At 42.4% G+C, this 25,675-nt stretch overlaps 1 protein-coding gene across 6 annotated transcripts in view; it reads right to left on the bottom strand.

Annotated features, from left to right (window-relative positions):
• The window catches only part of TMEM229B (transmembrane protein 229B), a 39,587-nt gene continuing 13,912 nt past the window's right edge, over positions 1-25,675 (bottom strand). For 3 of the 6 annotated variants that reach the window (XM_059849721.1, XM_059849719.1, XM_059849723.1), the window contains one exon: positions 6,527-10,298. In XM_059849721.1, coding sequence (XP_059705704.1) covers positions 9,769-10,272 — 504 coding nt within the window. In that variant the 5' untranslated portion in view covers positions 10,273-10,298 and the 3' untranslated portion in view covers positions 6,527-9,768. Of the gene's footprint in view, positions 317-2,190; positions 2,354-4,677; positions 4,746-6,526; positions 10,299-18,936; positions 18,985-25,675 lie in introns of those variants that run through there. The other 3 variants (XR_009486953.1, XR_009486952.1, XM_059849720.1) reach the window with 3 other exon arrangements.

The following is a 25,675-nucleotide window of genomic DNA, read 5'->3' on the forward strand; positions in this document are numbered from 1 at the left end:
TTTCTCTATTGCTTTAAGGAGGGGTATTTTATTATGGCTGCAACCTGAGAGGTTTCTGTATCCAGCAGACATTTCACATGCTCTTGTGTCCTGGGAAGGTAATAGCACACAACAGATGGGAAACGGAGCTGTTTCACGAGGTCACGGTCACGGCATCACGTGCAAATCCTTTGCCCACTGGGACCTCGTGGCGCATGAGCTGTGCTGGGGAAGCCAGGAAGAGCTTTCCTGCTTGCTCAGTGACAATTGGCAAGGAGGCCTGGGAGGACAGTCTTGGCAAATGGATCAGTCTGACAGATCAGCTTTCCCGCTGGGCCTGAAAGGGAAGGAGAGATGTTTCTTTTCATAGAAGACACAGAGAAAAGGGGTGTCTCCTGTTTTTTAGATTTCTTTATATGTTTTTCTGAGGACTTGGTGTCTGCTCTTAAGACATTGGTGTAGGGACCAGAAAAGAGTGCTTTAAATATAGAACTAGCAAGGAAAGAACAATCAATATGGCTTGCCAATGATACTCAGATCTGCTCTTGTTTCAGTTTTCTGTATTTTTTTTCAACAGTGTAAACTCATCTCCTTGACATCTGCCCTGCCCTTGCTTTCAGTCTCGGTCTTCCCTTCCCCCACTTCTCCCTTTAATGCTGGTGCCCTCATTTCCCCTTTTGTACATATGACCCTTTCACTATGCAGGGATTAGTATCTCACTCATAAATATGTGAAATAGATACACAGCTGATTTAATTTGTTGGGTTTTGTAGGGCTAGTGAGACAGACTGGCATGGGGAGAAGGGTATTTTCTAGCAGATCAGCTGAAGAAAACATCTTGGGTGCAGGATGACTGATGTGAAACACTAGCACCAGTCCAGGAGGGAGACCTCAGGGGGCAGAGAGAAGGTAGCAAAACATAAAGGCTAGGCAAACATGGAAGAGGAGAAGACAAAGTCAATGATGTCTCTGCTTCTCCCATTTGTTATCTATCTTCCAGGGAGAAATGAGAAAAGTGGGGGACATGAGAAGAAAAAGGGGGCCAGAAATCCACCCCGACTACAGTGGTTCGAGCTGTTGGTAACTCATTCAGGAAGAGATGCCAGAGAAGCCAAGAATAATGCTGGTCTAGTGAGACAGTGGCAAGCTAGGAGGGAGGCAGAGGTCTGGGACATGGGGAGGGGATGGCAGTAAAAGCTGTGTAACTGGATTGGGGTGCCCACACTGGGGACACAGCTGATCTAAACAGGGACTCCCGAGGATGGGGGGAGTGGCCGTAAGGAGGTGACAACAAAGAGCTGGAGATAACCATGCTGTGAAGCCCCAGCCAAGAAAAAATTGTCAAGTAGCAAGGATAAGTCACCAGATACAAAACAGGAAATAGAGATGAACACTATAGCCCTAACAGGCAATAAGACCTTGCCAGGAGGCAGCTAGTGAGGCAGAGAGGAAGGACAGGATGGGCAATGGAAGATAAAGCAGAGAAATAAGGTTTAATGAACCATACATGACAGCAGTCAAGGCCAGGCTTACTGCTGGCCTTGTCAGCAGCCATAAGGTTGCAAGCAGCCTTGCTGGGACAGTGTAACACCACAAGCTTCATGCTGGGTGCATGCCCAGAGGTCAGTGGCCAGGACAACTGCAGCCTGTGCTGTTGTTTGGAGATGTTTGTGCTACTTTCAGCAGTCATGCAGCACAAAGCCCTACCATAAGCAAACTGCTGGGGGCCACGCTGCCCTTATTGCAGGATCAAAGGACAGCTGTGCTTTGTCATCACACTCGTCAACCAAAGTATCGTTATCATTACCATGCTAACTCCAATCAGACCCTGCTGAAGAGCCAGTTCACCATCCAGTGACATTAAAAAGCTGTTTTGCTAGAGAAGGCCAGCATCTGGCTAAGGTGGATACTTGTGTGTCACCTGAAGAGGAGTTGCACAGAGGAGGCTTCTAGTCTGCCACAAGCCATGCACTCTGGTGTTGCTGGCATGCTCAAATCTTTATCAGGGATTTGCTTTCCTGGATGGAAATCCACTTTCCTGGATGGAAGGGGTCAACAGAGGTACCTCTTGGACATTTTGGTCAAGCCCTTCCATTGGTGGAACAGAGCTGGGATGTTTACTCTTATCCTTGAAAATTTCAAGAAACTTTTTTTAATGCTTACTGTCTCTGATAACTTAGCACTTACAGATCCGGTTAGGGATGTGCTTACATCAATGTGACAACAAAAGCACGAGGCCTGGCCTGGACAATCTGCAATGTGACTGAGATTGGAGACAGCAGACAGATCCAGTGGCCAAAAGATGGAGCAGCAGAACAGGACGCCTAGGATCAACATAGCAGCCTGGGTGCAGTACTTTTGGTTGATGCCTTAGCTGAAAAACAGGAGTAGATGGGATGGGTTTGACTCAGCAGGGTACACACTGCTCTCCTGAGCAATAGTAGAGTGCATACAGACTGGAAGCCAAACCCTATCAAAGGAATTAGAAGGTCCCCAAGTGATAACTCCCCTTTTTATAAAGATGAAGCAGGATAGTATGGTATGTTTGCCTTAATCTGATTTAAACACCATATGTTAAACATGTTTGAAAAACCTAGGCCTAACTTCCCTCTCTGAGCTGACTGCTCATCGATTAGAGTCTTTCATCCCCTGATACATCTGAGGCCATACTAAAGCACACAGACACACAGCTTGAAAGGTCAAGAACATCCAACTTAGATCTTAATCTTCTTCATATGTATGTGGGCTTTATTTTGGATATTCTCTGGATTTCATCTGCTCAAGAAAGTGGCAGTGAGTGGGCAGCTAAACAGGGGATGGCTCTTCTTTGCTGGTAGAAGTTAGAATGCATGTATGCCATCAGCTATGTTTGTGCATCTAAACAAACTCACTATATGTATACACATTTATATGAAGGACAAGGTGAAATTATGAATTAGTCTACATTCACCAGAACTCATAGAGATTGACCAGAGAAGCTTTTTGCTGAATTTAGCCATGAAAACCTATTGTGTACCATTGTATGGAAGATAGAGCAAACACACTGAACAGTAATTTCATACTTTCTGCTGTACTTGTGCCTGAAGGCAAGTATGTAAAATGTTTTCTGCTTTTCAAAGCACTGACAACTGCAACTGTTGGGGGCTTCAATGGAAGGTACAGCTCATCAGCAAATATTTAATACAGAATTTTTGTTTAATTGCCAAAGGTGGGGTTCAAACTTGGGGTAGGGGAGCTTGGGTACCTCTCACTGCAGCATAGGCTTACAGTGGAGATAAAGCAGAGAAAAGGACAAGATACCCCAAAGGAGGTACTGGAGAAAGAGAAGCTGTAGGAGGAGCTGTGTTATCAGATGAGTGGTCTGACAACAGAAACAGCATCACAGATAAGCTCTGCAGTAACTGCAACACGAGCTGATAGAGCAGATGGTCACCTCAGTTTAGCCTTTAACATAGCTTGTTGCCCCTAGCAATATTTACCCAAAAGTATTCTACTGATGGAGATGGGATTATGTAGCAGACAGAGGGAATCAGTCCTATTTTACACAAGCTACTGGGCTGCCTATCAGCTCTGACAGTCCCTTCACGTGCTGGCTTTGACTTGGGCAGACAGAGCAATGTCATGATATGCACAACCATTTCTGGGACAGCTTCACATGATGGAAACCAGGTAGCACTTCCCCTGTTTCCCAACTCTGTCGGAATATTATTAACTCACTCCACAAATCTGGAAACCTGATTAAAAGGTAGTGTTAAACTCCCTTTTCTCTGTCTGAAATGAGCTTTTGGGAACTGTCAGGACATTTTCATCAGCTCTTGATCACAGCTATTTGGGGTTAATTCTGAACCATTTCAGTAATTCTTGAGAAGCAAGAATTGTTTCATTAGTTTGTGAAAAGCAGTTCAAAGATCCTTCAGTGAAATGTGAAAATATTTTTATTCTCATTCTCAAAATACTAAGATAAAGAACCACATTGAAATAGCAATATAGAAATGTTGCAACGGTGATTAACTACAGTGGAAAGCAACATTCTTCACTGGAAAGTGTCCCATATTTGAAAGGCCAGACATCTATAAGTATATGCATATCTCACCTATATAATAAATATGGTCTCAACTGCATGTTTATGTATTTTTATTAAAGAGAAAATTGCTTGTACTTCCTTCTCTTTCTTCTGCATTATAGCATTAAAGCAGGATCACATGCCAAACAACAGTACAAACAAACAGCATCACCAGATACTTAAGGGTCTTTAGCTCCTAAATTGACTAAAGCATAAATACAAACTGATGTCAAATATTTGGGATTGCCATTTAAAAATTGCTATTTTCTGAGAAACTAATGAAGGCCATTAATATCAGAAAATTCAGTGCCTACAGTAGGAGGAGTGAGCTGCCCAGACTCCAGAGTAAGGAGTCAAAGAAATGGTCTGCATCTCTTAGAATAAAAACTACCAATTTGCTTTAGACCTCTGAGAAGTGCCAGATACAGAGAATATAAAGAGATTCTTTCAACCTAAATCCTGATGATTTGGGAGTGTCACCACCAGTCCTTGCTCTGCCATGATTATCAGCAGTGTTTTTATCACCCCCTCTACTCATCCCAGTCCTTGTACAATGGAAGCCCATCCTGGCTGAGGACTGGAGCCGCACAACACACCCCATGCAATGCAGAGTGCAGTTGTGTGGTGATACTGACCTGCTCCAGAGCTGTAAAAAGTCCCCTTCCACATTTGGTCTTCAGGGTCTCAGTTAAACAGCTGAAATCTTAAACAAGTAAGAGCACAAATAAGATAAGCAGCAGTGATGAAGCTTATATAGGATCTCTTTCTCCCTCTTAAGCATGGAATTAAGAGTAGATTTATAAGGCAAAATGAATCCCTGAGTAGGTGTTGCTACTATTTCAGGTCCTGAAGTGGTATAGCCAAATGGCAGCACACTCTGAGGTATGTCTGTTCTGCTTCTCAGCATGATAAACTCAGCAGGATGGAGAACAGCACTCTATGGCTTTTAAGACCTGTATTGGCTTAATGAGCATTATCTTGCACATCCCAAGGTCACATATTTTTCCACAAAGTTGTAAGTCGGGAATTGCCTAGAGAGAAAGAGGACTGGAGATTTTGAACACTCCTTCTAATTCAGAGTAAGTTCAAGCAATCATATACTTTAGGGCAAGCAAACATTTGTGTTTCCACAAGTAGGGAAGATTTCAGTGGGAAAGCACAACTTTATATTTGAAGATGTGGTGCCTTTGGACACAAACTAATCAGTGCATCCCCAGCCCCTGCCTAGGCCTTCTGTCAAAACAGCACCTTTTCCTTCCACATCTCTGCTAGTTGCCCAGGGGCAAAAGCAGAGCAGGTGCAGGGGGCACTACCTGCTTCTGTAACTTCCCCTCTTGTTCACAAAGGTTTGACCAGTGGTCAAACCCTTGATGGAGCAAAACCTTGCCATCCTAGAAGATAATAAATAGAAATACTACTCCACATGGTACAAATTCACTATGAGGTTTATGGAAGCCTTGCTTGTGATGAGCCTGAAGTTCAGAGCCTTACAGCTCTTAAAATCAAAGTTGCTGTGCCCAAGTGGAGACAGACCTGTGATAGCATAAAACGTTGAGTGGTGCCAAGGCCCCTGAGCAGCTGCATAGTTTGCTCCATTCTCTGGGAAGGAAGGTGGAAGGAAAGGAATGTTCCTTCCCCAGCAGCTGGCTCAGGACTCTCCAGGAGGAGTAAAAGAAGACAGGTTCAAAGGGAGGCCATTTGCCAAACAAGGACAATGCTCATCTGTTTTTACCAGCTCTGTGACCCAAAGTGGTCTTTAGGTGCCAAAGCAGCTGGGCAAGGTGACACACATTACTAACAGCCCCTGGTTTGGTAAGAGGCCATATAGGAAGAAAAATTTCCTTCTACAACAGGGGATGGACCACAGACAGATTTGGTAGCTGCCAGTGTGCGGGAAGGAAGGAAGGGGAAGAGAGTATTCTCCCCCTCAGGAGGTTCAGCTGCCCTTTTCAGGCAGAGGTGGAGGAAAAGAGCTCAGATCTGCAAGCCTCCCCCTTGAATACAGGGCAGATTGCATGTATTTAGGGCCAAGGATAAATTAAAATAGAAAAATATTTGGTTTCAGTTCACATCTTAGTTGTAGCTCATGTTTTATTTACAGAAAGGGCAGAAGTTTCCATGAGTGAAGAAATCCCCTTTCTTTCTCTGCAGGTTTTAGAAAACCAGTCAGCAGCAGAGCTATGCTAAACTCAGGACTTCAGTCACCTGCTTCCTAATTCTCAAAGCAGCTAAAGCCCTGCAGTCTTTTTTTACCTTTTATAGTCATAGGACTACTCAAGCAAAATCTTGATTGGATTATTCTGCTTTAATTACAAAATGCACTCAGACCAAAGGCGCAATAGTACCTGGTATGTTTGTACAAATTTCTCTCAATTATAACACAAAAGACCAAAATGCCATCTGGTCCTGCTGTAGATCAAACATTCCCCTCTGGCAAGATCTTTGGAGGATGAACAGATACCACAGTAATGCTTGAACTGCCTCTTGTGTGACGGACACCAGACTCTGTATTTATTTATCACACACTTTGAGATCCTTTAGGATGGACTGTACATGAGACAAGTAAGAGAACAGATGCAAAACTGGAACATTGGGGAGTCTATATCCCACCACCCCCTGGAAAAGAAAGGCAGAGATCAGGGTCACTTTCTCTTCGCTGCAGTTAGGACAAGGTAGATAAATCACAAGGTTTTTTTATTGCTGGTGAACTCAAAACAGGCAACTTTAATCTACTGAGGAAGATACACATACAAACAAATGTTAGGCCTTGTGCGTTTTTTTTCTTCTTAATGTAAATGTCTCTTCAACTTCAGTCCAGCTCCCGAGCTCTCACTGAGCTGCCACTGAGATCCTGGTAACATGCTCTGGGCAGTTCTGCAAGATGTTATAAGAAGCATCACATGTATTAAAAAAGGGAGATTTTGCAGAAAGGACAAAGCTTTGACAGCAGCCACATTGCTCAGAAAGGAGAAGTCTGGCTAATCCTGCTGCATTAGGTATGTGGTATTATACACAATTAAATTATTTAAGAATTTGCCAGGTCCTTTTCTGTTTCTGGTGTGCAAGCTGCAAGTAAAGTGCACTTCTGGGTATAAATTACCACTCTATGAAGATGCAGTAGCTGGGTGGTACACATCAGACACCAGTGGAAAGCAGACTACAATGGCTGTTTCAATGACACAGGCAGTAAGAACAATGCCCTAGGATACTAGATGCTGCTGGGGAACCCTTCCATATTTTGAGCAGTTAAATATCACATCACTCAGCAAAATACAAATAAAATGTCATTTATATGGGACCTTCTTAAGTACAGACAATAACAGACACAACTGCTATTGCACACCAGGTTAGCTCTGCAGACAGCCAGTCCTCCACACCATATTGCTAACTCCTTTTAACCTTTCCAAAGAGTTTTGTAACAGCTAAGGAGAAAGCAGGGATCCTAAGGATCTTTCTATAAAGCTGAGGGTTTTACATGATATGGAGGTGGTGTAGGAGGCAGCACAACACCACATTTAAGCTATGCTGTGAGAGGACAACCCAGCTTTAGACACTGCATTTGATGATCATGACATAACCAGGGCCAAAATGGTGGGATCCCAACTGTCATCTGTACCTTGCAATTCTTGTTCTGCTCCAGTAGAGCTCATCTACATTATCCCCCAAACAAAGTTCTTTTATTTTCCTTCCATGTACAGTTTCAGGTGACTATTTTGCCCGGGTCTATACTCCTGAGACCAACAAGCCTGATAAACTACATACTGTTCCTCTGATTTCATAACACTGGCATCATAGCATCAAAAGAACTACCTGTTCAGTGTTTGTTCTCTTTTAATTTAATGAGCTGTAAAAAGGGAACTCTAAATACCCACCTAAGTATTCTCAGTGATTTGGGATACATTGCATATCCAGGGCAGATTCAATTAACTCCTTGCCACCAGTTTTCATATGTCCATTGCCAGCAATGGATGCCATATGAAAAGGGGAAGGGAAGGAATAAAATAATTGCTCTCTGTGTAATACAAAGAAGGATTAACACTGCCCTGTAAGAACAGAACCAAGAAATAATTCTACTTGCAGGGCCAGCAGTGCTTTTCCTCTCAGGAATGGCTGCACCAGGACAAGAGCAAAGTTCATAGCTGAGCACCCCCTACCAGAGGCAAGGGACATACACAGAAATGGCCCAACTATTTCCAAAATAAGAGTGGAATCCTACAACAGATTTGCATTTCAAGCCAAATTATCACTGGTACAGCTCTGCTGACTGTGGTGGAAAGAAAAATTATTCTGGCCTTATTGGACAACTCTGGCACACCTTTCCCATAAATCAGTTCAGAAGTGAGACATCTGACAGCTGGAAGCTCTCTGTTTCTTGCTAACTTCAAAGGCCAAGACTTGACAGAGTGAATTACAAACTTGTGGCTGCCTCTATCAAACACCTTCCCTGCACCATAGCTGTCCTTGTTCTCCATAAGTGTTCCCAATAGGTTAAATTTCAAACTGTCCCTGGTGCAGGTAGGTCTACAGTGAAGCCACAGCAGTCCCTCCTGCTCCACCTCTCTGCTGCTGCTCTCACGCCCTAACTCAAAGCCTCATTCAGGCAGAGCATGAAGAAGTGCATGCTTTTCAAAGACAGGTGTTTTGGTTTTTGTTGTTTTTCTTGTTGTTTGCCAGTGCTGAAGGAACATGGGAGTCAGTGCCAGAGGACCAAATCCCGGGTTAGCCACATGAAGGTTTTGACCTTCAAATACAATGGGCTACAGCCAAACTAAGTCATTGACATCACCAGAAACAGAGGAATCCCTGGAAAGGAAGGCAGAAAAGTCTTGTGGGCTATATAGTCTCTACAAGGTTTGCATGGCTGAGATGGAAGCTGGAATCTGCAGCAAGATCTGCTTTGGGGGGACAAAGGAGATGGGAAGACTTGCACTATTTCTTGTGCCTTTTGCCAAGATTCAGACAGCACAGATTATGGTAAAATTCACTTGGCAAAAAAGGCCTTTTTAGAAAAAAAAAGGAAGGAAGAAAAAAAAAAGAAGGAAGAAAAAAAAAGAAAATATTTCTATTGAGTATCAGAAGTATCAGGACTGAGATTTCAAAAAGTACAATATCCATGTAAGTTCAGCAAGATGTCCAGCACCAGATTATTTCATGGTGCAACAAAGAACCTGGGGAGAGGCCAGTGGGACCTGGTGAGGGGAACACCATCTACCTCCCCAGCATATTGCCAGTCTTAGGTACTCCTCAACAGCAGATGAATTTTGCTTGTTCCTGCAGCATCTCAGGTCCCATGGGAGGTATTGGTTGCAAGCAAGCACCTGAATATTGCCTAATGGAGTAAGCCAATCACTAACTCAGCTGGCGTGTCCATGCCCATCCACTGATTAGGTGGGGTTTTTTAGGATGCATTTCCACCGTAGCATTTCTTTTTTCTTCTTTCTCCACTTTAAAGTGTAAGCAAAAGGACTGCTTTCATCAGTAATAAGTTAAAATCAGAAATGACCTAACTAACAAGTAACTGATATTGGTCCTTGGAGCCCAAAGAGTAAAATCCATAGAAAATCTATTGGTTCCAATTTTTCTGGTATATCCCATGCACACCCCCATTAGAAAAATGGGGTTATGAATCTTATACAGCAAGGAGCAGTACCTCAGAGCCAGAGCTGGCTGTCAGTAGTAGAGATCTCGGCTCTCTCAGATTGCTAAGTATGGCTCTAAGTCCCTGCTCAATCTGTCTTCACGTGGCCGTTGGCCAAGGCAACGGGCGCAGTGGGGGCCCCAGGCTCGGCAGTCTCATCAAATCGTAAGCGCAGGGTGTTTCTGATCACCAGCTGCTCCATGATGAAAGAAGCACAAAACCATGGGATGGCATACTCCAGGGTGATCAGGCCCATGAAGTCAAAATCAAACTGGGAATAGTCCCATGGGCAGGCATTGAACTGGCGTAGGATGAGGCCAGTGGTGAACTCCCAGAGGTATGTCCACAGTGTGTAAATGAAGCAGCGCACTAAAATGTTACACTTGTCTTTGAGATACAGATACATCTTCTCCACAATGAGGATGGAGGTGCCATAGATGAAGAGTGCCCATACACTGGTAACACCGGGGAACTTCCAGTTGAAATTGACCACAAACTCCCAGGCAGCTGTGAACATCACCTCACAGAAATAGCCGTGGATGGCGTAGAGGTACCATCGTGAGAAGGCGGTCAGAGGTTCTGCCGCAGCCATTCTTCTGCACTCACCCCAGCAGCACTCTGAAAGGAAGAGGGAGAGAAAGGGAGAGAAGAGTAAATGAGGATGTCACAAGTCCTTGTCCCCCAGATGGCAGCACACAAACTTGTAACAATGGATAAATCTGAGAAAGAAGTGACTCTCATTTTCACCACAGCAGATTTTAAGTCCTGGGGAAAGGTGGCACCTTACAGGGCTCCATGACTCAGGATGGGCCTGAAGAACATACACTGCTCTGCCTGAAAACTGGGATGCTGCTGGTATTACATTGGCAATAAGGAGGGAGTTGGTAAGTTCAAGGGCTTTGCCAGGAGCAAGGCTGACAAAGAATTTACTGGTTGCAAGTCAGCAGAAAAATATAGTCATCCCACAAGGAGTACACATCACCTGTTTACTCTTTTCAAGAAACAGCACTATACCTTACTTTTCTGATTCTACTGTGGAATAGATTAATTGAACACAGCATTGTAAAACTGGGCCTTTCCAGCTGTTGCCTACAGTCTCAATACCCAAAATTTTTACTGCAGTCTAAAACTGAGCTTTGATGGGAGCTACAGCAAGGGAACTGGAGGAGAAAATTCAAAGATTTTACACTTACAGACACCATACCTTGCACTCGTTATCCCGCTGAACTTTTATTGTGCCTGTTGAAGAACTCATCCATATGAGTTCTTCATGATGCTACTAGCTAGCATCAAAAACTACTAATATATACAAATACTACTAGCATTTGTAAAATAATTTTCTTATGGTGTCAGACTTCCTGATACCAAGTCAAAAAGCACAGAAGAGCCACTGAAATCCATTCAGATTTGGCTTCAGAACAGCAAAGCACAGAGGAGGAGAACAAAAAGGAACAGCTGAGCCTAGAGAGGGGTAGTTACTCATGATCAATAGGAAATGAGAACAAACTCTAATTGTCTATACAGAAAGAAATTGGTGAAGAGTTTTTGAAAAGGCATAATTTGCTTATCACTGAGCTGCTTCATCACAATTAGCTTTTACACTTTCTGTAGAGATCAACCAGTCTGCCATGCTACAGTCAATTACATGAGGTGATTATAAGCATAATTTTACTGAAGCCTTGCAGATTTACACCACAGGATGAATTTGACCTCTTTCATTCTTAGAAACTTACTCTTTCAAGCTGAGTTTCTTGGACTCTTTACCAAGCAATATTTAACTTGCTCTGCATTTGTCACTTCCGTGGCACAATGAACTAGGGAAAGGACCACACTATCTTTATGTACAGTCACTCCATGACATCTGGAAAGAGGCTGTTCCTGCCCTGCCCTATAAACACAGTGCCTCTCTGAACAAAGTATTAGCATGCAACTGACATTCTGATAGGAGATAAGAGAAACTTCTATAAGGAAAACCAGAACTATAATAATAAACATGAAGAAGATATGTACAGGGGAATATTGAAAGTGAAAAGGACAGAGCTGTATCCATGATCTGTTCACACCTCTCTTAACCAGACACACAAACAACCAAAGCCTTGGCAGTTCATATGATTTGGGTGCTTGAACCCCATTTTCTAATGGCAGAATCCATTTTACACAGGACACTGAGCCATCATTACATGCTACAGAGAAAGGTCAAGCACATAGTGATCTTGTAGATGAAAGAATAATCACTAGAGATTGCCTCATGTCTCCTAACAATTCAATCCCAAGAAACCCTGCAAGACAGCAGAGGAGGTGGCATATGAGAAATATGCAGGAGGTGTATATCCACACAATCCATAAGAAATTGATGCATAAGGGCACTGCAAACCAAGGAGAGTTTCTCAATGTAATGTTACTTGGTTAGTTTGCCAACACAGCTGATACGCTTAGGACTCTGAATCCTCATATCATTACTCCATTCTGACATCATTTCAAGAACAAGTCAAAAATCAGAGGTACAGAAGTCAGGGAAAGCAATAAGAAGGTGTCATGATTGAAACCCATCTAGCAACTAAGTGCCAGACAGCCACTTACTCACTGCTCTCCAGTGGGATGGGAAGAAGAATCAGGGTGTGGGGGGAAGTAAAACTCATGAGTTAAGGTCAATTTAATAATTGAAACAAAGTAAAATGTAATAATAATGTAATTACCTAGGTAATTAGCTCAGGTTAGAGCATGATGCTAATAATGCCAGGGTTCTGGGTTTGATCCCTGTATGGGCCATTCACTTAAGAGCTGGATCCTTGTGGGTCCCTTCCACCTCAGAATATTCTATGACGTTTCTGTCATATGTAATGTCATTATCTAGAGTAGAAAACTATTGTAAAGATTTTACTAAGTTGCCAAGAGATTGTATGGTTTTCCTCTCTTTTCTGAGCCTAACTTTTTCACTTGTGATCCTTAGTCCTTGCACTTCTCTCTACAGCTTTACATTAAATGTATTTGAACTGTTAGCTGGGAGCACCCTTGTAATTCTGCACATCTGTTCACAAAGTTGGATCAAATACAAAGAGGATCCTTCCCTCTCCCCCTCCATTTTCATTCCAAGGATCCCCTCACCAATTATTTCTGTTGCCTTATACCTCCCTACAAAAGCCAAAGACTCGCAGAAGCAAGCCACGTCCTGTTCTGCCCCACACTATATCCTCTGTGCAATGAAGATTTCTCTTTCCTGGTTCTGTATCACAAACAATGAAAACCTATTTACTTTCTGTTTCTTTTTTATTGTTTGCAAAATATTTAGTCACTACACTAGAAGTCACTAGTCACTACTAGAAGTCTAATAACTGAATCTAGATCAGGTCTTGGACATCTACAATACAAGTTAACCCATTGCAATGACCACTGTTGAGTTCTTTTGAATCATGTGGCTTTCACCACAACTGCAAAGAGACAAACATCACTGCACTGACAGTCTCCATTTTTGCCTTGTCTACTGTCATGTCTCCAGTGGGCCCAACCTCGATGGAAACTTTCTTTTACAATATGCTTGCAAGAGTCCTCACAGACTTCCTGCTGATTAGGAGCAAGGAAGACAGGGCAGATGCCAATCTATGGTAGCCCAAACATAACTGGTTCCACTGTCCTAGGCACTAAGCAAATCCACAAATCATGGCTTCTCCTGTAAAATATTTCATCCAAAATGAAACAGAAAGGACATAGTAAGACATAAAGGGAATGGAGGATACATTTAGGGGGGCTATCACAAGCCACAGCACATCACTGCACAAGCTGGGAACTGTACAATTTAATGGTTACAAGTCAGTTGAGCATTTACAGAACAATTAAAACTGCAGCTTTTCCTAAGCATTGTATTCCCCAGCCACACCAAATTATTTGGTGCTGGTAAGCAATATTGCACAAGAAGGTCTCGAGAGGGACATAAAGGAGAAAAGTGTTGTTTTATTGGGCAGCAATTCATGATAAAAGAATCAAGCTGAAAAGCATGAGATTAGTGGGAGAAGCATCCAAACAGAAGGCCAAGACTGGATTCAGTAAGAAATAAAGATTTGTGAAAAGCCTTAAGTAGATAATTGAACTTGGTGATGCAAAACTTTTAATGGAGTGACAGTAATACTGACCAAAGGGCTCTGAACATATGGGAGCTATTCAGTCTCCTCAGGAAAACAAATGACATTCATCACTGAGGCACTTATAATGGGATGGGCAGCAGCTTCCTGAAAATCAGAAACACAGCTGCCAGCTATGCAATTGTCTCAGCAGACAGCAAACAATGCATGGAGAGTGCTCATGGATGACCATGCTTGCACTGAGGCTGCTTGCACTGTGTGCTGTTTTGGGTAAAATAGGGAGCTTCTGCATTCAAAGTTTTGAAAATGCTTTCCATCATCATCAAATTATATTTCAAATAGTTAAAACAGAAATAGTTCCTCTAATACAAAGTTATTAGGAAGCCTGAGCTAGGCCAGCACAAAATCTTTCCTCCTTTCTCTAGCAGGACCTTCTTTTCCAGCTTGCTGAGAAAAAAAAAAAAAAAAGAAGGCAAGTCTGTGGAAACCACACATGGACCTCCAAGGAAAACTCAGTCCTTTCCCTGACTGCCCTGACTGTGCATAACTCTGCTGGCAATGAAGGGGCCAAGAACCACTCCACCTACAGGAAACAAGCACAGACCAAACAGGGAAAAGTATATAAAGGACTGGGTTTCTCTATAGAAATCTGGTTGCAGCAACAAGTTCACAGAGGACACAAAGCTGAGAGGAGTGGCCAATACACCCTAGTGCTGCACAGCCCTTCAGAAGGATCTCGACAGGTTGGAGAGATGAGCAGAGAACAATTGCCTGAAATTCAAGACAAATGCAGGGTCCTGCACCTGGGGAAGAGTAACTCCATGCAAGGACAAGAGAATATGGGCAGAAACTGAGGCATGAAGTTCCAGCTGAATATGAAGAAACATTTCTTTACTTTGTGGGTGATTAAGCATTGGACAGATTGCCCAGAGAGGCTGTGGAGTCTCCCCCCCCCAGAGATATTCAAGAACTGTCTGGATGCAATGCTGTACCATGTGCTCTAGGATGACCCTGCTTGAGCAGGGAGATTGGACCAGATGACCCATTATGGTCCCAATCTGTCCCACTCTGTGATCAGGGTAGGACTTTGACTTATGGCTGCAAGAAAGCACCAAGATTACCCTTTAATATTTTATAATTTCAGCTCTGAAATGGATATTAATAATCACCTAGGGTGAGGTAAGATACAGACACAACTGATGCACCAGGCCAAGTAAGAAGAAAGGACTTAAAGACTTCTCCACTTTGTGTGAGACCCCTCTGCGCAAGAGGAGCACATCCACACTCACATTCAGTTTTGCAGATGATGCAGCCTTGGCAGGCAAGAGGGAAGGGATCAGAAGATGGACTGATGGTAGACCAAGGAATAATGGTAGATTTGTCTCACACAAGCACTGCAGAGACCTCAGTGGATGTCGTATTCATGCCTGATTAAGTTCTTGAGCACTGCCTGGCTCATTTTTTTCAAAGCTCTCCTTTGCAATGGCTTTCTGCCCATTTCCCTGCTACCAAGCCAAACTGTGCTTAAAAAAAGGTCTCTTATAGATTGTCTTTACTCCCTCTAATCCAGCAGAATTATTTAGATGCTCTGGATGTGTGTAATGAGACCTCCTCAAGAAACTCTGAATTAACTCTGAAGTGCTAATAAAAGAAAAGCACAAACAAAAACCTCCATGAGACAATTCCCCTAATGAATTCTGAGTCTATGAATTCTGACAGCTAACTGATCCACTGCAGGTGAACTTGAACTACTGCAGCACGTTTCATACTCATAGTGCCCAGCTATTTCTGCAAGCTACAGTACAGTATTATTTTACAAATTCATATTTACTAATATTTAGTTCTATAACATGCATGTTCATATTTCTAAGAAATGCCTTAGGGATCTATAACCCTACGTTATATATGATAATTACTCTTAAATTTGAAAAAGTGCAAAGGAGACACACACACACAGTAGGATACTTTAGTCTCTCTAAACAACAGGACTGGGAGTAGCAGGCCAAGCTGAAGTAAAGGGTACTTTCCTCTCCCTGTCCATGAGCTGTACTGCTAATGTCCTCCTTCCTCAGATCCTTAGTACCTAAACAGTACTTACATAAAAATAACTGTTTCTTGTTAGTTTTGAATTACTTTCATTGGCACATCATTGTAGCTACTCTGTTCTTTCTTCAGACTGGGAGAATCAGATGTGTATCTGCTTTTCTGCTTTAGCAAGGATTACAGTAGATTAAAGAATGTGTTGGTGAAAATTGACATGCATTTTTGGATAACACCTGCTTAAGTGTAATTCTTATTTTGCATTTTCCCTGTGAGTAAACACCTAACAAGCATACCTTTGCAACCATGGACAACATTGAATGAATATGCTGCAAATCTGGCTTCAGCATTTTCACAGAGGTATCACACACCATTAGAAGTGAAGATTTACAGAACACTAGATGTGTATGGAACTCTATGTACTAAATTTGGTCCCAAGACATTAGTTCATCAGTGTTTAAAGATTTATACAGTAAAGTCTTAGTGGTACTTATGTGCTGAAGTCATAACTCTGAGGAGATATTCATCCTTCAGGTAACTGAGAGCCTCAATTAACTGTGGCTCAGAAAATAGGATTTCAACTATACTGAAGTGTGGAAGAGCTCCAGCAGATCGATTAATCAAGCCCTGCAATGAAGCTAAAAGCATGCCACAGATGTCTCCAAATACAGACTCTCACTGCTTTCAGAAAGGATCTGGAGCCCTTGGATTTTGGTCAGTTCTGAGTCATCTGTTTTTGCTGCTTTTTTCCATCGGGATGCACATTGTCTCCCTTCCACACACTGCGGGGTAAGAAAGCACAGTCTACTTCCCCTCATTTTTGTCTCTAGCTCCTCTCCCATAGAAGGCACATCATTTCCCTGCCACTCCTTGTTTTCTTGTTCCTTTGCCCAGTTCACTCTGTACCTGCTGGCAGCCTCTGATCCCTGTCTATCTTTCAAATCTGGTCCACAGAGAACTGGGATACAGTAAAAAACCATGACGCCAAAAGGAGATTAAATGAATCCAATTACCAGCCTAACCCAAAGGGATGGGGAAGTGCAGTTCTTAGTGGTAATGCCGGTGTGTGGGCTGCCCAGAAGGTACCATTTCACAACGGAAAGGAGAAAGGTAGGGATTTCTTGGGAAGGAGTGTAGAGGGAGGTTGACTTCTCAGAGGACAAAGAGAAAATATGAAGACATTGTTTAAAGAATAGCTTTCTGATTAAGGTGATCTCGTGAATTCCTGTAGAAGTGCAGAAAGTGGAGACTTTCCATGTCCTGCCACACACATAGCAGGAAATGTTACATTATGTGAATACACCTTAGCCCACAGTGACCACTCCAACTTGAGAACAGATTACGGCAGTAGCTCTTTACTTACAGAGACCAATTGGAATGTTTCCTTTGTACCTGACAGAAGTTAAGATCCCCAAGAGTCATGCAAGTAGCAGACTTGAAAGATACTATGAAAAATTATTGAATACAAACTTGACATCTACAAGTATTGAGCCCAAATCTCCCCAGCATCTTCTTCAGGTAAGGTCACATTCTTCTCCAAGCCTGTTGCTGTAAGGCTCTTGTGCCTTACCTGCTGCCCTTCCCTGTTTGGAGAAACTGCCCTGAGTTCCCAACATTTGCTGATACTACTTCTCAAAAGTAGTTCTCAAAAACACAAATGCCCAGCAACAGCCCAAGTGCCCTGATGTGGCCCCAGGACAAAGCAGAGACCTGGATGCCTGGAGCAGGCACAACTTCCCATTAACACTGAGGAGGAGGGAGCCAGCATTATGGAAGGTCTGTCCTCAAGGAGATGGCATGTTCAGGGAGCACAATCTGCTCTGAAAATCTGTATCAGCCGTCCTTCAGTTTTGGGTGCTTAGTTGCTGGATTCACAGTTATCTTAACCTGGACAGTTGGCTTCTTTCTCTGCAGCGAGAGCTGGCCTGAGTTCCTAGAACCCAGTAGTCAAAAAGTGACACAGGTTCACACACCATGACTTCAGGCCCAGGTCTGAGCACTTAAGAGTTCCCTGATGGGCAACTGCCTGACTCATAAGCTCTTCCAAGCTGGGCCCATTCCTATCAAACTGTGCATTCAAGTACAGTGGCAGGGAGCTGGCTCATAAGGACATCTCATGAATCCTCAGACTAGACCTGATGCCACCTTGGTTCTTTTCCGACTGTTTCTAAGTTTCTTATTGCCTCTCTCCCATATCACAGAACACTAGACTGTTCTCTAGCTTGAACTGGACCATAGATATCCACTTTAAAGAAGGCAAATCAACTTGCTATATCTACATAAATTTGAATTCTATCTACAGCTGTATAGATATATAAAGAGACACCTGCATATATTGTCCTATTTTATTTGCCGATTTGTCCTCTTTTCCCCTTTACTTGAAGGGGATGGATCTTTTTCCTTGTAACTGCCTCTTCTAACTGTGTGCACTTCTGTGCTAAGGTGAGCTTTTACAAACAATACACTACTATTGGATTTATTGTACCTTCAACCTAGCAATCACTTATCACAGCTTCATAGAGCCTCTCTGAAAATAGATCAATTTAATATTATGTTTATACCCTTCTTCCACATTTCCTGTTGTGACTGCAGTGTGTCCAAATGACCGTATCCTACTGAATCCTAGTCTCCCCAATAAAACCAACAGATTCATTGCTGAATACTGGAAAGAATTTTAAATCTGTATTTATTAGTCAACCTAAGTGTAACACTTCGGGGTTCCTTAAGACAGATAAGTCTGTATGTATGTGCACAGGGCTGCTTCAGAATATTCTAAATGCCTGAAGTCTAGGAATTTACCTTTCATAGTACAGCAAGCCCAGATCATGAAATAAAGCAATACCATAGCTTCAGACTGCTTTACAGATGCATCAGTTTATGGTTGAGACCCAACTCACATTCAACCCTTTTCTGAGATCCAGTCTACATATTCAGCCTTCTGAAGAATTCTAAACCGTTTCTTGTGAATAGCAGCTAACATGCATCTGCTTCAGGACTCATGGAATGTAACTGCATTGTGTTACTACCAGCTACTTCTTAACACCTGAAAAAGGAATTAAGTGTCCACCTTAGAAAAGAAAGTCCTTATGAACAGCTAACTCTAATCCTAAACTCAGCAAGGATGTCAAAATACTACTCACCTCTTCACTCAACTGTCAGTCAGCACAGAAGACATTGTCCATTCTCAGCTGCAGAAAGATGGTACAGGTGCAAAAGGTCAAAGCACAATGATAACAGGGGACTTGAATTTGAGTCCACATACACAGCTACTGCAGTAGAAGACAGAGAAATTTTCTTGCTTGTGTATTTGTATTTATTCTGTTTTACATGCTTCAGAAAAGAAAATGTTCCAAAACACACGCAGCTCTTTGTACATATTAATTTAATTCTCAGTGACTGACAAAACAGTCTCATAATTGAAATACAGGCACTAATTGCCCAAGATCCTTGGCCATCCCAGAAGAGAGACAAGATAACAATGTATTTCTTTTACTTGCCTCTGGAAGATGCTCTTTCCAGAAGAGATAACTCACATTGATGCATAATTCAGAAAGTTCATGTTCTCACTATCAGAGCTTCTCTTTCCTTTACAAAAGCACTGATGTTTCCCTGGACAATCCAGACAGTATCTTTCACTGACCCTGAATTCCCTTTACAAAGTATTTGTGATGGTCATGCAGGTGACTTAGGAACATGTGAAGACATAAGCATGAAGAAGGAGGAGTTGGTGGCCCAGTGTCTCCATCCAGCTGGGGCTGTGATGCACAATCTTTCTCCATTGCAGGCTCCACAAGAAAATGCTTATGGCGGGAAGGATAAGCTACTGCAAATCCAGACTTATGTTTTCAGTAACTTTTATCTTACTGCTTTGGTCAGAACAGAGACAGAAACATGATACTCAACTTCAAACAGCTTCAAGCCCAAAGATGGCTTGAGTATCTGCAATTTACTGGCCCACTTCCATCTCCCTCTCAATATCAGCTGACTCTGTAAAACCTATCACCTCTCCTTAGAAAAGGGAATATTGAGCTGCACAAACTTCACCTGGTTTTCAGAAGAGGCTTATTTTTGAAGTCTCATGGCAGCTGAATGCTATGAAACACAGGATACCCTCAGCTGAAACACTTGAAGAGCCATTTACACCAGATGGGAGCATGTAAGAGGAAATGGTAAGACCACAACTTCCCAGCCATGAGGTTCAGTTCATTCTTAACACATCCTATACGTAGTTTCTCTTTTTGCCAAGTAGCGAGCTTCCACTAATTTCTGTCAGCTTGTCAGAGGACGTTATTGCACTCTGCACCTGGTTGGAAAGACTCGTTTTCCCCATGGGGCCTGGCAAGGACAACCAGAAAAGAAAACAACTATGGCTGTGTCATTCTCTGCAGCATGGAGGCAAACCTGCAATCCTGGAGTCTCCTCCACAGGCAGTAACAGCTTTTCAATGGATGGATAATTCAACTGGCTTCCTTCCACTGAACTGTTACCTAAGGCTTTACCTAGCTACCATGTAATTGTGCTTTTGTATTTAGACATGGGAGACAAGAATAAGAGAATCTCAGAATAGTTTGGGTTGGGAGGGATCCCAAAGATCAATCCAGTTCCAACCAACCTGCCATGGGCAGGGACACCTTCCTCTGGATCAGGTGCTCAGGGCCCCATCCAACCTGGACTTGAATGCTTCCAGGGACGGAGCATCCACAAACTCTCTGGGAAGCCTGTTCAAGTGCCTCACCAGCCCTCACAGTAAAAAAGTTCTTCCTAATATCCAGTATAAACTTTCTTTCAGTTTAAAGCCATCACTCCTTGGACTACTGCTAAATGCCCTTGTAAAAATTCCCTCTCCTGCTCTCTTGTAGCCCTCTTTAGGTACTGGAAGGTGCTATAAGGTTTCCTTCTGAGAACCTTCTGTTGCCCAGGCTGAACACCCCAGCTGTCTTAGTCTGTCTTCACAGGATAGGTGCTCCAGCCCTGAAATCAACTTGGTGGTCTTCCCCTGAACTGATTCCAACAGGTTGATGTCCTTCCTGTGCTGGGACCCAGAGCTGGATGCAGCACTCCAAGCAGAGTCTTATAGGGCAGAGGGTCCTGGCACAGACCCCTGAGGAACATCATTTGTTCCTTGATGTCTATGGGGACTCTGAGCCATTTGACCCTTTGGATGCAACAGTCCAAACAACTCCTTATCCACTAAACAAATCCATGACTTGCCAATTTAGAGAGAAGGATGTTGTGGGGAGACCATGTCAAAGGCTTTACAGAAGTCCAGATAAATGACACTTGCACCCTTCCACTGATGGAGTCACTCCATCACAGAAGGCCACTGGGTTGAGCAGCCAGAACTTGCCCTTGGTGAAGCTGAGCTGGCTGTCTTGAATCACACAAGTGTGTCCTGCTCCATTAATGACAGGTCACAGTTCCCAAACTGACAGGGCTTTCCCAGGGTCACACTATTTTCTACCCAGATCTTCATTTATGGTGCCCTTAATACCCAACTTATGTTTTCAGCTTTCCTTCTCATCTCAAGAAAAGTTTAAAGATACACCCGAAACAACTGGTTGTTATTTTAGGAGGCACTGTAATTTAGCAGTTGTTATTTAAGCAGTGAGGAACTGATCCCTTCTTTGAGCAGACACTGAGCTCTCGCTGACTGAAACACACTTCTGACAGTGACTTGTTTGTTCTCCTCCAGTAATCTGCATTACACCATTACTGGACCATGACACCATTCTAACAAATTAGTTATTTGCATGACATGGTTTTATTAAATTTTGGATTTTCTATAAACATTTCATACACACATGCATACAGAGGTCCAAATTAATGAATGAATTTCAGGCATTTAACAAAGGTACCTTACAAGCTTTGTTTCCCTACAGGTTCCCATTTGTAGTTAATAGAGCCTGTGAAGGCAGCTAGAGGTGGGCACATTCTGAAGACAAAAGTGGAGTTTGATCATTCCTGATGCTATCTTTCCTGTATCTTTCCACAACTTACTTAGAGGTGCTTAAAGCATATACAACACTGATTTATTCACCTCTATGAAATACTTTAGGTTATATAGGGTAATTTCAGGTCTTATCAAACAAGATTTTTTTTCTTTGTCTTGCTTTCCTTCTGGGCAACAATAGGCACATCATGCCTCTGGGCAAAATGCCAGTTTCACAAAGATGCCATTTCTCATCTGTGTGTTGGGAACTGACTTGTATTAATACTAGAAAATAATTCCTCAGTTTTAAGTAAAATGGCTTGATACTGCTCACACTGGACACCAAAAATAGCCCCCTTCAAAATTCCCAAATCTTAAATTCTTTTTAAACCATCTTTAAAATCTGTTCAACAAACAGAGCATCAGGTGACCCATAGCAAATAGAACCAGAGAGGCACCATATGTTTTCTTGTCCACATTTATCTAAGATGCTTAGGAGTTGTCATTTTCGTGCTTGTATTGTGCATCCACTATTGGCAGACCTGGAGACACACTGGTCAGCTATCCATTCTTTTTTAAATGTATAGAAACCTGCAGCATACCAGGATTTCAACGACAATCACTAGATATTAAGCAATACACTCTTGGTAGAAGGAGAAAGAATGTAAGCTTTTGTCTTCTGCTAAAACAACCTAAATATCATTTAATAATATAACTAGTCTTGATACATGCAACAACAAACCCATCACATTACACATAGACCAAACAGCATTATCTGCATAACAGTTCATAGCAATGTCAAGGTGTTCAAAGTATTAACATTTTCAAGTGTACTTCTTTTGCATAGGCTTGTACAAACTTAGAAGCCAGATTACACTGCAGCTAAGCAACTCGTTTCACTGTATCTTCACTGTCTCTGAGAGTTCCCACATCTGTAAAGATATGCAAAGTTAACTTAAATATTACATATGCAGAGTGAACTTTTAAACAAATGTGCCTCAGCCAAGGCAGTGCTGCATGCATGGCACAGAGATAAAATTTTTAGCAGTGTACATCTGTGCCTAAAAAGAAATGGAGGGTGACTTTTGACATCTCATGCTGATAGCAGTTTTCTTGGGTAATTCCTATGTCTAAGTCACTTTTCTGAGTCACCTGCACTTAGATACTCTGCAGCACAGTACAAGATGCAAAGTTTTGCACTGCATCCACAACATTGACAGATCTTCCTTCCTTCTCCTCCTGAGTTTACAATGACCAGTATGTAAAGGAATAAGGAGCATCTTCCTATGCATGGAAGCAGCCCCCATTTAGCAGCCTTCTCTCACATTTCCCCTAGTACAGCCACGGCATGTAAAAAGTTCCAAGAGTCTGGCTAAGAGCAGACTGGACATTAGAGGATGCTGAAAAAAAGTGAACCTCTTCTACAGAGCTGCATGAAGGCTCAGCAGTCAAAAAGCAGGGAATCTTAGAGATCTGCTCCAACTTTCATCCTGGGAGTACTAAAACTAAAATATCCACTAGACTAGAGTAGCTCTCCCAAAGCAATTTTAAAAGGCATTGAGACTGATAGATAATACAAAGAATAAAAATTTTCAGTTCCCCTGAAGTTGCTAGATAGAACTTAAAGAGCAATTAGCAAGAAAAGACGAAAGAACGCAAAAGTATGCACACAGGATGATAAATGTAGCTGGAACCAGTGGATAAATAGAAATTAGGAATATACTAGAAGTTTTGGCAAGTTATGTAACAAGAAGCAACATGCATGCCAAAAGAAAAGTTCAGGGAATGGTCATATTGGGGCACTCAGTAAGTACAACCAGAGACCCCTTTAGATGACCCTCCAGGATCATAAAAGGTCTTCCAGCAAGAGGCAGATGAATGCAAATTAGTTCTAGGGAAAGTGATGTTTATGTATTAGTTAGGAAGTATATTGTAATGAATGTATAATCATGATAAATAACCTGTGGTAAAGTTTTATGACACACATTCAATTAGAGGAGATATCCTCTGAAAGTGTCTGGCACTGTAGTAAAGAATGCCTGCTTTCTAATATTTCAAATTGTGTTAGAAAGTTTATTTTCTGTCCAATTTTGGTATCACTACAACAAGGAAGTGAAGCAAAGAGAAGACAGGACTCAGATGAAGAAGCAAAAAGACCTTCCTAAGTCAGTGCCAAGGTGGCTACATAAATGGGGTTTTTGAGCAGCTGTGCTGCCTCATGAAGCAGTATGCAAACTGACGCAAGTCTTGTAAAGAACTACGCTGGCCTTAAGAGAGGCACAAGGGGCAAATAGTGCAGTGAACTAAAACAGGACTGATGAAACCTCTGCTTTATTACTAGGTTTGCCATGATCTGCAGTGTGACCTTGGACATGTCACTCCACCTCTCGGTGCCTCTGACTGCCATCAGGCTGATTAGGCTGAACTATTTGGTGTGAGGGCTGCATCTAATTATAGATTGGGCTGGCAGGTAGCACAAATAGTTATCTATACTGACAAAAGTCATCAGGAAAACTGAATTACAAAGAGCAACTGCATCCAGTCACTTGCAGAAGTGCCAAATTAAGGTGCAGTCAAATAGCTGCACAACTAGGCAGCTCTTAGCACCAGTCTCATTTGCTCAGTCATCTGTGTCACATGGATTCCCAAGTTTACCAAATTATTTCTTTCAGGGAGCCTAAAGGTACATCTTTAAGCCAGATACAAGCATTTTTATTTAACAGCATATTCAATAAGCTTCTCTGTACAGGACTTCAGAGTGAGTAATTAAAGGAAATATTTCTGCAGTAGAGTTTCTCATTAGCAACCTAATTAGCCATCTGAAAATAATTAACATTCCTTTCTATAAAGGGACCAGATGCCCCATTACATCCATTAGACAAGCCAAACAAATGCTGAAGGTAAGGAGTATTTGTTCAGGGAGACAGCAAGAAAGCATCCAGCAGCAGTACAAGTAAAAAAGAAAAAGATGAGGCACAAATGCCTGTGAATCACAAAGATTGGACAATGCAAGTGTGTGTGCAACACTAGCATGTGCATAACTGCCTGATGTGTGCATGCAACATTCACATCAAGCATTTTCCTTCCCCTTGCCTCCAGGACCTACTGGTAATCTCATCACTGAGATGCTGAAAAATTCCACCTCCAACTTGTTTTGAAAGCCAGAATTAATCAACCATTCACAGTCAGAAACAGCTTTCTCCATAGGCAAAAATTCCCCAAGGATCATGTATTTTGACTATTAAAACACTCTCAAAATGCCCATTAAAATAAACCATGATGTAATGTCAGATACAGGGACATGTGAATTGATGTGTATGAATTTCACCGGTCAAGTTTCACAGGGTGGTGTTTGACCAATTAGCATGCCCCAAAAGAGTTACACATACATTTCCTGACCAGTGCATGCTTGATATCAGTGTGGCTGGAGAGTCACAGGCACCAGTGTTGTGGGATGTGTGTGTATATACAGATGACAGAAAGCAAAGGACAGAGGTCAATATATCACTGCCTGGCGCAGCAAGAACTGTGGTATCAATACAGTTGGATGCACTGTTCCAGCGCAGAACAACAGATAAAGGAGAAATGAGCTGAGCTTCTAAACATCCACATATTCAGGTAACACAGCAAATGCAAAATTCATGAAAATGCAGCTGCATTTTCAGCCAGTATCATGTTCGGTACATACTTACATTTCCCTGGCAGGAAAGCTGAACACTCACAGCTTTCAAGTGTGATTGCAGTGAGGGCAAAGCTCAGCTGCACAAAAGCTTCCATAGCTGCATCACTATGGAAACCACAAATCCATTGTGAGCTCTGTTTGTCTACCTCTTTCACTGATGAAAAACAAACAAAGAAAAGGTATGCTTCCAGTTTATCGCCTTTTTACTTTGGTCAAGACCATAGGATGACAAACAGATTTTACCTTCTTCAGAAGCAACCCTTTTTCT

This window comes from Haemorhous mexicanus, chromosome 6 (genome assembly GCF_027477595.1).
Source record: "Haemorhous mexicanus isolate bHaeMex1 chromosome 6, bHaeMex1.pri, whole genome shotgun sequence".
In the NCBI taxonomy this organism is placed as follows: Eukaryota; Metazoa; Chordata; class Aves; order Passeriformes; family Fringillidae; genus Haemorhous; species Haemorhous mexicanus.